General features: G+C 42.2%; 1 protein-coding gene across 1 annotated transcript in view; it reads left to right on the forward strand.

The window, feature by feature from the left end:
• The window catches only part of diaph3 (diaphanous-related formin 3), a 287165-nt gene that overhangs the window by 128726 nt on the left and 142991 nt on the right, over positions 1–15448 (forward strand). Inside the window, 1 exon segment of the mRNA XM_046857511.1 lies at positions 207–321. Within this exon segment, the coding sequence (XP_046713467.1) occupies positions 207–321 (115 nt within the window).

The raw sequence follows: 15448 nt of genomic DNA on the forward strand, positions 1-15448 counted from the left end.
GTTAAATGACGGCGTGTGTGTGTGTGTGTGTGTGTGTGTGTGTGTGTTTTGTGTGTGCGGGTGCAGTTGACCTTGTTCTCACCAAATGTTCTGTTAGTTCATTGCATTTTTATTTAGTGCTTTTAACTGGGCAGTGTCTTGTTCTGATGATCGTGTGTGTGTGTGTGTGTGTGTGTGTGTGTGTGTGTGTGTGTGTGTGTTTGCAGATCCAGCCACAGAAAATGACCGAGAGCTGTTTTTGGGTTATAGCCAAAGAAGACCGGTACGAGGACGAGGATCTGCTCTGTCGTCTCGCTTTCACCTTCGGCTCTCACAGACCTGGTCAGTCCATGCTTTGTCTTTGTCTGTCTGTCTGTCTGTCTGTCTGTCTATCTATCTATCTATCTATCTATCTATCTGTCTGTCTGTCTGTCTGTCTGTCTGTCTGTCTGTCTGTCTGTCTGTCTACCCACTTGCATATCTGTCTGTCTGTCTGTCTGTCTGTCTGTCTGTCTGTCTGTCTGTCTGTCTGTCCGTCCGTCCGTCTGTCCGCCCACCCACCCACACACCTACTTACCTACCATTTATCCATCCATCCATCCATCAAACCGGGGTGTTACCTGATGAACACACTTTCCATATTGAAAATAGTATTTTACACTAAGGGTATGTTCCATGTGTCCACATTTGCGGTCTATAAAAAAAATTTGAAAATTGTTAATAATTACTAATAATCTAATAAATAATTAATCTAATTACTCTTTATTGCTTACCTCCGTACACACGCCTACGCAGCCATGTTTACACGGACGAATGTCTCTTGTCATTGTATCACAATACATTGTCCTAACTTGTGTTTTACATTCAGGGCATTCGGCAGACGCCTTCATCCAGAGCGATTTACGCTCAACTTTTTTACTCAAATGAGGGTTAAGGGCCTCGTTCAAAGTCCCAGCAGTGAAAGATTAGTGATGGTGGGATGTAAACACTCAAAGTCCAATACTGTATCTTCACCACTGAGCTACTCCTTTCCCTTTTCCATTATCGTATCCCTTCTTTTTTTTTTTTTTTTTTTACTTATTGAGGATATAGATAAAATGATACTCATCTTCCCAGCAGAGTGGAGGTTATTAGATGTCAGGTGTCCACAAACTTTTGTGAAATATATATTATAACAATTGGTCCATCTAAGGAGATTTCTATGGAGGGAAGACTTTCCTTTCATTCCAGGCCAAAAATCTAGATCAGATCACCGTCTTTTTCCTTCTCCTCATCCAAGGCTGTACTTTCGAACCGTAAGTCTTCCTGGTGTCATTTTCCACCGTCTGTAATGATGATTAATACTCAAGTGTGACCATTTATATTTACTTCTCTTTCTCTTCCACTATTTTACCCTCTCAGCGATAAAGCTTCCACTTTACACACACCTAAACATCTCTCGCATGTCTCCCCATCTATTTGTTTTTAATAAAACCAACTCCACTCAAGGACTTTTTAAAGAGCATTACGGTTGATGAGTGAGGGATTATATATAAAAAAGAAAGAAAGAAAAAGGCTTCGACGTGAATAACCTCCTACTTATAACACATCCTGTATGTAGTGCAGTTATTTTAGTTTAATTGCATCGTTTTTTTTTCCTTTTCCAGATCAAGTTAAGGGACAAAATGTGGAATCCGCTCATATTTCCACCCCAAACGCAGACATTAACAATGCAAAAAAATACAATACATAATAATTTCCCTGCAGTCGCACAATTAAAGGAACACCTGGAAACAATTCAACAACAAGGCAAAAACATAGTTTAATATATTTATAGATTTGGAAGATGCTTCTTTATCCACAAGTCTTTATCAATAAATACGTTCTGATACTGATTCATAACCTCACAGACCAAAAGGAGTCTGTCTACAGTCTGGTCAGCTGGTCAGTCTAAAAACTTTACGACAAATACTGCGATGCCTGAATTTTCCAGCCATATTTGCTTCGTCTGCAAACTTTCAACACAAATTTGGACGTCTCTGGATGTAGTAGCAAATCTTAGGAACTCGGAAACCCATGACGCACCACGATGTTATGCTTCACATGGGTTGGCATGGAGGATCGTAAATGGCCTGCTGTAGAGCTACGAGGCGCTCTTCATCTCTGGGAAGAGGGCGCGGAGTAGGTGGAGTAGGTGTGGGTGCAGAAGCGAGATCTTAAGTAGAGCTTTGTGCCCATGCAGAAATCGAGCATGTGGTCAGAACAGCACCAGTTGCTCAGCTCTTTTGGCACACTGATTCACGAAGGTTGGTGCTCCATGTGACTGTGCAAACTGTGGAGGTAAACTAGTTTCGTTCAGTGCCTGACTTGAGCAAAAATCTCCAGAAAATCGAGCAGGACATCTCTCCAGATCTTGTTCTACAGAACGTGGAATAGGACGTGTAAAAGCGAGTTCGCGGTTTTAAAATGTTGATGTAATGCGCCGGGGTGTGGAGCGCTTGTTTTTATTTTTCCACTACAGTAAATCAGACTTAATTATGTTAATATACTCGACTCTTCCTCGCGAGCCGAGAGCCGGGAGGATTACTCCGCAGGGGGTAAACCTTATTAAAGTACAGCGATTATTAATGGAATAATCATTTATGATAAATTAACCTCAATTTCAACAGTTTATGCACCTGCTGTTTTGGGCTTAAACACTTGACGCATGTGCGGATCGACCCGACCGACCTTTTTCTCTCGTTCACTATTTGAGATACGGCGATATAGAGCTGCTTAAAAAAAATATATAGAATAATAATTCCTTCACCCCGTGCGCTCTTCAAACACGATCGAATGCTTCCGATCGTGTTTTATTTTTAGAGTCCCGCATCCTAAACTTCTCTCCTGCGATTCGTCTGCCTCCCTCGCTTTGTTCTCTTGTCTCCATCTTTCTCTTTCAACCCCGCGCCCCCTCCGCTCTCTACCGTATTCTCGTGCTTCTCCTCCATCTCGTTGTTCATCTCCATTGCTCCTAATGCATGTTCTCTGATTCGAATCATCACTCAGACTCTCTTAATTTCCCACAAGTGCTCTGACATCTGTGTTGTGTTACTGAACTGCGAGTACACGGCTCCCCGTTGCTCCTTTCTGTACGCGGCCTCGTTACCGTTTTATTTCCTTCATTAATAACGAGGCCATCGCTCCTCACTCCGCTGCTGAAGGAGTTGCTTCTGCTGTTTACTCATCTCAGATCCGACGCAGGGATTTTATTACTGTTTGAAAGAAAGACCAGTGGATTGAAGGGTAGACGCAGAGGCTCCGGGCAGCAAATCGGTCAATCGGTTGTTTGGCGTTTTACTGCAAGAAGTCTGAGCTCTTATTGTTTGATTTACCAACAGACACCTGTTGAGCTTTTTGATCATCCCATTCCACATTTATTGCATTTGTCCAATGTTATCAGTACTAAGCAACTTGCAACAAAGGGTTAAGAGCCTTGCTCAAGGGCCCGAACTTGGTGGTACTGGGATTTAAAAAACATTGAACGCTGGATCAGAAGGTCACAAGTTTCCCAAGCACCAGGTGGCCACTGCTGGACCCATTTAGTCCCCATGTGCTGTAATAATAACCTCCACTCTTCTGGGATGATGTTCCACGATGAGTTTAAGTGCTAATAAAGTCAGTGAATGACGTCAGGAAGTATGGAGGCCTGGGGTCCGGCCAGCGTCCCTGATTTATCCTAATAAGTTCGAGGCCAAAGATCATCCACATCTTCTAACCCAATCATTTCTACAAAGGGCGTGGTGCAGGTTTTCATTCAAACCGAACAAGTCCACACCAAACTCTGCACCCACGCTGGCTCTTTGTGGAAATGATCAGACACCTCTGGTTCAGACCTTCATGAAATTCCCAGCTGTCAGTCAAAACTGTGAACGGATCCACTTTTATGTTGGAATTCTCCCGTATTTCCTGCTCGTTGTCTCCGCTGTTTGTGTGTGTTCTTGCCGCCCCTTTAAGAACCAGGAGCGAGACGGCGTGCCCCTAGTGGACGTGGCCTCCCGCCGCGTTCTTTCTCCGGTCGTTAGTTTTGATGCAGTGGCTCTGTGTTCGGTCTCTAAGTTATCGCTGATGCGGGCTTGTTTCTCTCGTGTTTCTGCAGATGTCACATTGACATGAATTAGAGAGGGAGCAGGTGTGCGTGTGTGTACGTGTGTGTGAGTGCGCTCGTGCGTGTGTGTGTGTCAGTCGCTCAGAGGGGAAGATTGGGGTGTGTAAGTGTATGAACACAGGTGTTTTGGGTGGCAGCAGGCAACATCTGCCGCCTTGTAAATTCCCCCAGATGTGTTTCCGAGGCCCTGGGGAGCAGGTGCTGGAAGATTTGTATTTATTTGGGATGAATCAGAGTCGTTCTGAAGAACAGGAAAGGATCCGAAACCCTATTTCTAATGTTTATCTTTACAAGTTCTCTTTATTGCTATCAGCACACACTTTGTTAAAGCTGAGCCACCAGACACAACACAGACACAGACTTTCACAGTCTCTAATCCGCAAAAGTTTGCGGACACCTGACCATTTTGACGCCGCATTTCTACATCTTGTACAGGTGTGTGTCTCCAGATTTGTAGTAACACATGACTGGAAAAGTCTATTGTCCCAATACACTGTGGATTGAGCTGACCATTCAGGTTTTAGATCATCAGGTTTAAGTGTCTCAGATGCCTCCATATAGAGGAGAAAAATATCCTTGTACATCCTGTTGTTTAGAACATGGTGATTCTCGACATATGATGGCATTCCAACCAATCCTCAGTGTAACAACACCCCCCACCCAGTATTTTTTCTTCTCCTCTTCTTTGCTCTTTTCACCCTCATCCGTCTTCCTTTTCTTTCCCTCCTCCTCTTCTCTTTTCAGCTCTCTCTCTTCTCTCTTCCTCTACCCTCATCTCATTTCCTTTTTTTCTTTTCCTTTCTCCTCTCCTCCTTCCACCCTCATCTCATCCTGTCTCGTCTCGTCTCATCTCCTCTCGTCTGTTTTTTTCACCCTCATCTCATCTCCTTTTCTCTCCTCTCTTCTCTCTTTCTCCTCCCTTATTTAATTTTTTTCTTTTACTTTCTCCTCTCCTCGTTCCACACTCGTCTCGTCTCGTCTCATGTCCTTTAGTCTCATCATCTCATCTCCTATCCTTTCCTCTCCTCTCCTCTCCTTTCCTTTGGATGTTTGTCCCTTAGAATCCATCATTTGGCTGCCTCCGTCACCTCACACAGCTGTTAACCACAGCTGGCACAGCTACCCCATACCCTGCAGAGTGTGTGTGTGTGTGTGTGTGTGTGTGTGTGTGTGTGTGTGTGTGTGTGTGTGTGTGTGTGTGTGTGTGTGTGTGTGTGTAAAGCAGATGTGCACGTGAGACATTGGGCAAAAGGCAGACACATCTGTTCACAAACACGTCTGTAACATTTGATCTACACGTTTTGCTGATTCTGATTTAATGATCATCTGTCTGGAGTCTGGAATAAGATTTTCTTTCCCTTCTTTCAATTCATCCTTCTATCCATCTTTCTATCCTTTCATTTTACCCCTCTTTTAATCCTTCTTTCTATCCCAATTTCCTTAAATGCACATTTATATAATCTATAAGACTGAAATTCTCCATCAGCCGTCTAAACTGTAGGCTTTAGCTGCTGACTCATGCCACACACACACACACACACACACACACACACACACACACACACACGTTTTCTTTTTATCCACATAGTTTTGTTGTTTGTGCATCACGTTTCTTGTTCTTTTTCTCAGAGACGTTATTTTCTCTCCTATTTTAATTTAATCACAATCTTCTGCTTGTTTTTCTCTTTTGTGTTTTTTCCCCCTGCTCTAATTTCACATGAGCTATGTGTGTGTGTGTGTGTGTGTGTGTGTGTGTGTGTGTGTGTGTGTGTGTGTGTTGTGAAGACAGCTTTAGAAACATTTATATAAAAGAAAATTGACACTTAATCATAATTTTCAAATAATTGGATGTTTGCTATCATTTGTTAAGATTTCTTTCGGTCTTTCACTGGTAAGCCGCCTTTTTCTCAAGTGATCTGTTTTTTCCCACATACTATGATCCACCTTTTACACAAGTAATTTTCAAGTGTTTTTCCACAAATTATCTGCCTTTTTTCCTTAGCAGGTGCCTTTTTCACAAGTGATCCTCCTCTTTCACAAGTGATCCTCTTCTTCACAAGTGATCCTCTTCTTCACAAGTGATCCTCTTCTTTTACAAGTGATTCTCTTCTTTACAAGTGATCCTCTTCTTTACAAGTGATCCTCTTCTTTACAAGTGATCCTCTTCTTTACAAGTGATCCTCTTCTTTTACAAGTGATCCTCTTCTTTTACAAGTGATCCTCTTCTTTTACAAGTGATCCTCTTCTTTTACAAGTGATCCTCTTCTTTTACAAGTGATCCTCTTCTTTTACAAGTGATCCTCTTCTTTTACAAGTGATCCTCTTCTTTTACAAGTGATCTTCTTTACAAGTGATCTCTTCTTTACAAGTGATCCTCTTCTTTTACAAGTGATCCTCTTCTTTACAAGTGATCTTCTTTACAAGTGATCCTCTTCTTTTACAAGTGATCATTTTCTTTTACAAGTGATCCTCTTCTTTACAAGTGATCCTTTTCTTTATTTAGTTCCTTAGTTCCATGTTTCTTGTTGACTTATTTACTTGTTGCTTTTACTTGCTTTTCTGTTTTCTGTTTTTAATCTTACGTGTCTGTGTGTGTGTGTGTTTGTGTGTGTTTGTGTGTGTAAGAGAGAGAAAGGGAGAGAGAGAGACATCACCGCTGTGGGCCAGACTGTGGCATTCTTTCAGCTCTTAGCTCTTTTGGTGCACACACACACACACACACACACACACAGAGAGCTAATATCAGGAAGCGTGGCAGTGCTGATCCAGACAGGGTATTATAGCAGACAGCGACAGAGCCGAATGTCTTTCCTTCATTCAGCTTAACACGTTCTCCTTTTGTAGCTTTTCACCTGCCGCCGAAGGCACAGCGGCAGAGCTGCAGATCTCCTCTTCATCACTTGTTCAAATGTCATGCTTACGTGCAGCTTAAAACCGACCCTGCTGCTGTTCACGCCGCCGGTTTGTGCGTTTTTATGCAAGTTGTGATATGATATTTGGCCTCGTAGCTGTCCCATAGGCCGAGGTTTCCCCACATCTGTGACCGATGTTACAGAGAGAAAAAAAAAGGTCTTTAATGACACACAAGTGGAGTGTGTAGGCAGATGAGTGAGGTGCTGAGCGTTTTAAAGAGATTTGCACTCGTATAGCTGTTTAAAGTCTTTAACACTGCAGGTTTGTGGCCACTAGGTGCTCATAACCCACCATGACAGGCTTCCTGTCCATGCACAAGTGTCTGTGTGGACCAAGGAGAGGTCCGAAGCCTGGATCAATCAACAGTGCGTTATAATTAAGCATTCACACGGTGTGACCGGAAGAATATGGACAATCATGTGTGATGCTTCTTCAATCTTGAGGCTTAAAGAGCACACTTGTATCGAATGTCTGTGTGCCGCACCATTAAAGTTTCTCCTTCAAAGCCCCAAGGCGGATTAATTGTGAAAGAGGAGGATCACTTGTGAAGAGGAGGATCACTTGTGGAAGAGGCGCATCACTTGTGAATGAGGCAGAAAAATCTGAAAGAGGCAGATCACTTTTGTTGCAGAGATTAGTGCGTTCACGTGTGGCCTGACTCTTCACGTTTAAACCGCATCCCATTAGTTTTGCCGTGTTATCGGCTTTTCTGACATAACTACATCCCCATATTTCTTGGCTGTTACTCTGGAAGCATACATGTGTTTGTGTGTGTGTGTTTTCCTCTCCGTACAGTCTCTCCATTTCCACACCCCTCTTTCAAACTTTGGAAGAACAGTCTGCCCTTAATAGCACAGGTTGTGAAATATTAAACATGTTAAAACATTATTTAAAAGTTAATCTCGGGTCTGGGTTCTGGCGCCGTTCAAACGCTGCCCGTTTAATATTTCATAAGCTGTAGAAGATAAAATCGGCTGACCTTTTCTGCCGAAGTTCCCGGACCTCTGTTTTACTTATTTTTCCCCATACAGCTGTTGGGCGTATTGATCCGTCTGTACCGGAGCGCGATATAAATTACGGAACGGGTTTCAGGGTCGACGTAAATGCTTGGAAATGTTTGGCTTAAACACAGCGGTGTAACGTGCGTGTCTATTAAAATCAGAAATTTGTAGCGCCTCTGTACCTGCCTACAGTATAGTCCGGGTATAGGGCAAAAGTATCGGGACGCACGACTTCTCCAGCCACGTGTGGCTCTTCCGTACACTGCGGACCCAAAACCTGTTCCAGAACGACAACATGAAACCTGTCTGCACTATAGGCCACCTTACCCCACATTACCACCTGACTTTGTGGCTGAATGAGCACAAATCTCCACAATCACAATCCAAAATCTAGTGGAACCCCCACCCTGAGAAGGTTATTGTAGGAGCAAATGTGGAATGGGTTGTTCCAAAAGCATGAACAAACTTTTGTCTATATACTGGACCTCTGTAGGTTCTCTATTTTAAGCTCCACCTTTCTGCTGTAACACTGCTGCTCAGTCCTGAGAGAGAGAGAGAGAGAGAGAGAGAGAGAAGTGGGTAGGTAGGTTTATGTAATCTCAACAGAGGGAGTGAGCTTTGGTCAGAGCGAGTGCTTGTTCTCATTGTAACTTCTGTTCACTTGGCAGCCATCACATGCCTCTAAATATTTAAAAATGGCCTCTTTAATTTTGCATTCATCCCTTGTTTAGGACGCAGTATAGCGTCTGGTAACACAGAGGCATTCAGACTACCAGGAATTGGAAGCTCAGTGGTTAAGGTGTTCAAACGAGTCCCAGCATCACCAAGTTACCTCTCCTGGGCCATTGTCCATGGTCCTTAACCCGCAACTGCTCAACTTTAATGTATGAATGAACTAATTGAATGAGGTGTCTGTTTAATTAAATGTAATGAATTGCAGGAGGCATGTGTGAGGTTTGAGATAAAAAAAAAAATACCACCAAAAATATGTATCAGACCTGCCAATATTTTGTGTAGGCACTTCGCATTTTCTCACCGGAGTTGGAACACAATCATATGCCAAAGAACCGCGTTCATTTTTCCGAAATGCATACGGAAGACGAGGCCGAGCGATCAACAGTGATTTTGTTAGTATTGACTGGTATTGAAGGCCTTTCTCATTCCCCTCCATCACAAATGAGAAATGTTTTCGGCTCAGCTCAGTTTTCCAGCTCGTGTGTGACAAAGTCTGAGTCGATGGAAAAAAGATTTCGAGTTCCTCAATGTGAAATAAAAACCGACAGGTTAACGTTCAATACTGATCATCTGGTAAATATAAGCATTACGGACGCTTAAAATTAAAATAGGATTTAAACCCGCAATGTGGACAAGTGAAGACAAGTAGTTTTTGTTACATTTTTTTTATTGTTAATACAATTTTTTTGATTATTGTTCTTATCACCTGGTTAAATGTATTTATTTATTATTAATTAATTATTTTGTAGAAAATTTTTATGCTGGATTATTTCTTAAAATATTTCTTACAATTAAAAAATATTTATTTATTTATTTATTTATTATTTATTTATTATTATTATAATTTTTTTTAATATTGGCCTGTGCAGGTTGTGATTCGAATACATCAGGCACAACAAATGACCTGCTTTCATCCTAACAAATCGCAATGCTGGTATCATTTTAGTTATCGGCCGTCCATTTAAGTATATACACATAATGAGAGGAGGGCGATAACGAGGGAAGGGGGATAACGAGGGAAGGGCGATAACAAGGGAAGGGCTTTTCCTCCTTTAACTGCAAGCTCTTATTTGGACTCTGGGCACGATTTCTATTTCTCTTCACTGCTTCCCCCCCCCTCTCTTTTTCTTCTGATGTTATCTCTAACGCCTACATACAGCAGAAGCGTTGCATTAGCTTATTTCTCCAGAGATGAAGTCTTATATCTCTCATAAAGCAATTTTCTGAAGAAACACAGATAATTCGAGACTGAAGAACTCTCGGCTAGAAAAGATAGTTAGTGTGTTATGGATGTGCTGCTGCAGTCGTGCAGAGGTCCAGACTCCAGCAGGAGGAAATTGTGCTCCGAGGCTCCTTGACACGTTCAGGGTGTTTTTTATTTTTTATTTTTGAAAAGCGCAGCATGTAGATGTATGGATATGTACGGCGAGGGGAGAAAGGCGGGGGGGGTGCGCGATCCAATCAGGGCAGTACATCATCGTGACAGGACCTGGAGTGGTCTTTCTTTTTCTAAACAAACACACACACACACACAAGCAGCTAATATATGATAAATTCAACCTGGAATGAAACAGTGATCTGAGGATACCGAGGCCATGAGTTTGTAAAGTACAAGCTGAGCAAAGACATACATTATAATCCAGTTCGATTTTGAAATCTGAGAAACGCTGTGTGTGTGTGTGTGTGTGTGTGTGTGTGTGTGTGTGTGTGTGTGTGTGTGTGTGTGTGTGTGTGTGTGTGTGTGTGTGTGTGTCTGTTTAAACATTGTATTGTGTATATACTGTATGTATATATACGCATGCGCCTACAATTCAGTTTTATTTCATTTGAAATTTTACACACATCCCAAACTCATTGAAACACGTCCACACTCATCTGCACGTATCCACACGAGTCCACATGCGTCCACACAGAAGGACACTGCTGCATTCTCAGTGTTTTTGCAGCCCTCTATGATGAGCCTCATTCATCAAACTGGATTCAGTGGATATATTTGTAAATCGTTTATGTGAGTGTTTACAACAGAATTTTGGCATTAATGAAAAACAGGTAAATTCCGGAAGACAATAAATCGACGTACACATAAGAGGCCTAAGTGATGTAACGTGAGGAACAAATCATAATAGTGGAGGTTCCATTGCTTTGTTTACTGCGTTTAATAGATAGCTTGTTGTTGTTATTATTACTAGAAAATATTAAATATTTTGATAACGTCGACTTTTCCATCATTTCATTCTCCCAGTTTGACCTTTTGTAGGGTTCTGTCGGCACCAGTAAACGCTACTGAGCCGTGTCAGGAGCGAACTTCGCACCATAGAAAGTTCTAGACGTTTGTAAATCTGGGGGGTATATATTTTTGGTCTGTCTTACACAAGCATTTACACGCGACTTCACTATCAGAACGATGAACTATCAGAACGATGAACGATTTGTTTATTCGTGTTAAGTCATATGGCAGTAACGATAAGAAGAAGCCGGATTGTGGACATGTGGGTGTGTACATACTGCTACTCGGGGACATCTGGTCCTCATAGAGGATGGGAGATGAAATCTTTTAATAGCTCGGCAATGAAGTTCACGCATCGCATGAAATCACAGCGTCGCATTTGATGGCACAATAGAAATGATGATGTTGGGAAACAATCGCCCATAGGCAGAAAACATTTGGACAAAAGTATTGGGACACCTGACTTTTCCAGCCATGTGGTTTTTTTCACAGACCACAAGGGAGGAAGCACACAATTGTATAGGAGGCATAAAACTTTTCCTTCACTTATACTAGAAGACCTGAACCTGTTCCAACATGGCGAGGTCTCTGTGCACAAATCTAGCTCCATGAAGATATGCTTTCCATGGGTTGAATTGCAAGATCTCCCGCTGTAGACCTTCGACCTCTGACACCTTTAGGATAAATTGGAACGCCGAATTGCACCCCCAGACCTCCTCACCTGACCTAGATCAGAACCGGAATTTTTGTGGCTGCGAGAACACAACCTTCCTCCGAAATCCTGTGGAACATCTTCCCAGAAGAGTCTACAAATCTTATCCTCAGGTGTCCACAAACTTTAGCCCATACATTGCATCTCCATTAATCTCAGCCAGTCCTCGCTGCTCTCATTTCTGCATGCGCTTTGTACTCAATTATATAACAAGTCCTGACCTTACTGAACTCTGAGCACTTTATCCACCGAGCACAAACATCTGCCTCGGGGATCGATCAGTGTTTTGTATTTCTGGTGAAAACTTGAAGAATACGTAGAAAACGAGAGTGCTCTGAGGGACCTGTGCCCTTTTTCCTCTTTGTTCGAAGGGAACTTTTCAAATATCTGTCCTTCCTTGTCTTCCATTAGTCCTGGACTCATTGACTATTAGTGGGGTGAAGACCTTTATCTTCTCGCTAGGAAGGAACTCTCTTTTCACCTGAACGTTATCGGATTCCTACGTAAAATTATTTTTATCCTCACTGTTCCGCCTGTCACCACTCGTCTGCTTTTATTTATTTATTTATTTATTTTTTTCCACCCCTTTGTCAAATTGATTTGTGGGACCACTGATCTGTTTTTTTTTTTTTACCTTCAGTGGTACCTGGGATGCTTGAAATCAATATCTGAATGAATGACTCCACCAGGGGGTGATGTGAGCGGTGAAATTGCCTCCTGTTGAGAGCTCCTTAGAAATTCAGCAGACATAACGAGGCGAGAGAAGAGGCAGACGCAAACAGACAGGAAGACGGGCGAGGGAATGCGGTGTCCCTCCACCCCACACCCGACCCCCCAAACACCCCTGCCTCCTCCCATTGCGCGAGGCTGGCATGCACCATGTGGCGAGAGAACACAAGGGATATGAAAACCCAGCGATCGCTGCTCTTCGGATCGTTTGTTTAGACTGTGTTTGTTTAACCGGTTTGACGTTTTTTTTCTCGATTACTTCCAAGAGTAAAGGAATGAAACCAAAACAGTCTGGAGGTCAGATTTTATTTATTTAACACTTCGTGATTGAGTTGACCTTCCTAGTCCCCCATGTTTGTCCGAATCTGGTTTTATTTTTAGCTGCTCTATACGCAATATAAACAAAAGTATCCGGACACCAAACACGGCCCTTCTTTAAAAATTGTAGGCGCATAATTGTATAGGACGCAATTTTATTTGCTAGAATGAAATTTGTCCTTCGAACGAAGTAGGAGACCTCCAACCCGTTCCAGCGTGACAATGCACCTGTGCACAAAGCCAGCTCCATGAAGATATACGTTACATGGGTTATTCTAAGAGGAAATGGGGACTATTTATTTGTGTATAGTTTGTGTACATTTCACTATCTTTAAATTCACTCATTTTTTTAACTGTGTAATGTTTCTAATTCCACACTACGATGCTTCTCATGTTTTTTTTTCCCCCTCATCTAATAGATATTATCACGTATGCAACAGGTGCTCAGACACGGCAGATTGAGACGCCGTTTGACGTATTTATTTTCATCAATTAAGGCTCCTAATGGCGTTTTAACAGGATCTCGGGCTTCAGACGGTCCACCGGCTAACTCACTTAGCACACCGCGTGGAACATCTTCATTTCACTATTACGCACAAGCGTCCATATGCCTGACTGCTACTAACCAACTAACGCGCCGTCTCTCTTTCCTCATGCTGTCGCACCTGTTGTCCGCACGCTGGAACAGAACCAGAAGGTCAGTCTGTCTGTTTAACTTCTTCTTCTGTTCTCCACTTTTCTCTTCATCTTTTTTAATTCAACACAAAGGGATCCATATAAATGCACAAAGACATGATCACTCATAGGGGCTTATTTGGTGAATCATTCTGCTTCCTGATCTCTTTTTCTTTTTTTGTCTCTACACTCACTCCTTTTGTCTTTCCCAGAGGCTAAGTATGTACCAGTTGCAATTATGAGGAGAACGCTGACTAACTCTGTGGGCTTGTCTTTAAATGTCAAGGGAACGGCTCGGATCTAAATTAAGAACACCCCCCCTACACACACACACACACACACACACACACACACACACACACACACTCCCTTATTCTCTTTCAGTCAAGTACAGACAATACAAACAAACTTACACTTTTCTTGAGCAGGTTATTAAAGTTTCCCAGATTACCTGGATGTGGGGAAAATGTCTCTGGCATCCAAAGCTTAAATCGTTTCGCATCTCGTAATCAGCTTCTCTACGCGTGTGCGATATTAATTTTTTCATTTATTAATTTTTATTTTTTATTTTACCGGTGACGATAATTAGATATTTTGCCAAATTTTCATATTCTGTGGTGGTTCACTCACAGCAGTGACAAAGATCAATCAATTCCAAGAAGTTTATATTAATTTCTTTATTTTTACCTTTATAAAGCTGTCTTTTCTAAAAGTGTGCAAAGATTTAAATGTACAGGGAAATGTATTTTTTTATATTTTAAACGTAAAACTTTGAACATCTATATATCGCACACCCTTACGCATTTCCCAATCTCCTGTTTTGTATCATATACAAACCATAAGTTGGGAATTCTGACTTCAGTCGGATCAACACCTAGTTGCCAAATCCTAGCTAGTCAAATCCAGTATTTAAGCTCTGGACTCTAGAACTCTGAGGGGCTTTTGTTTCCTTCCATTCACTTGAATTGTCTTTAGAACACGACTGGAGTTCTCTTCTGGCAAATTCGTTTGCATTCGACAGGCGCACACACCCGCGTGTTAAAGCCCGGCAATACACAGTGTGTTTTGGACCAAGAAAACCTCAACCAGATGTCATGAAGTCCAATAAACACTTCAGTTGCCAAAGGTTTAAATGTTTAGCAGCGCAGTGGACTCCATGACTAAACCGGAATAGGTTTGGGACCACCACTGGCCACCAATAGCTATTCTAATGGAGCAGACGTTTTTCCAAAGAGATCTGCCGGATGAAACCTCAGATGTACTCCAACTTTCCAGAGTGGCTCGTCAAAAGCACTATTGAGTAAAAGGCCCTTGTATACCAAGCTCTTAAAAAATTCTCCACACCACATCTGCATGCACATGTAGAGTGAAGCAAACTGCTGTGAAGGATTGTGGTAGTATGTGGGGTTCTTTTCTGGTGATTATTGACGTTTGAGTCAAATACAGAGAGGGTCCTCTTCTGTATACGTGGGTGACAAAGACGACATCTACCCGACCCATGCAGCCAAGACACAGTTGACCTGGATTTTTTTCTGAATTCTGGATGTCTTTGAAGAGCATTTATGGAGAACCCAAGAATGCGAATCTTATTGAAACATACTAAAGATACCCAAAAGCTGTAATTGCAGCAGGTCCCCGAGTTACGGCAGTTCAGCTTTTAGGATTTTTCGATTGGGACGCTTCCAGGACACTTCCAGGACGTACGCATCTCTTTCCTTGACTTGACTATTTCTACTTAATTACAAAGCATCTGAATATTTATGCAAATGTGAGAGTTATTATGGGTAGTTTTGTGTAGATCTATGGCCAAACTAGTACATTAACCCTTTTAAATGAAACCTAATACTAAATTGGGTCCAAAATCACCCCTAACTCAAAGCTCCCATTTTTCCATTATGCATGAACATCAAACAGGCTCAACCGCTTTAACCTTAAAGTCTGATATGCCGAAATGAAACCTCCTGACCCCTTCCCCCGGGTATGACCTGTGAGAACACTCACTTCCTCTCGCAGTGCTGGTCCTCATCGCCCCC

This window comes from Silurus meridionalis, chromosome 9 (genome assembly GCF_014805685.1).
Source record: "Silurus meridionalis isolate SWU-2019-XX chromosome 9, ASM1480568v1, whole genome shotgun sequence".
NCBI classification, from domain to species: domain Eukaryota; kingdom Metazoa; phylum Chordata; class Actinopteri; order Siluriformes; family Siluridae; genus Silurus; species Silurus meridionalis.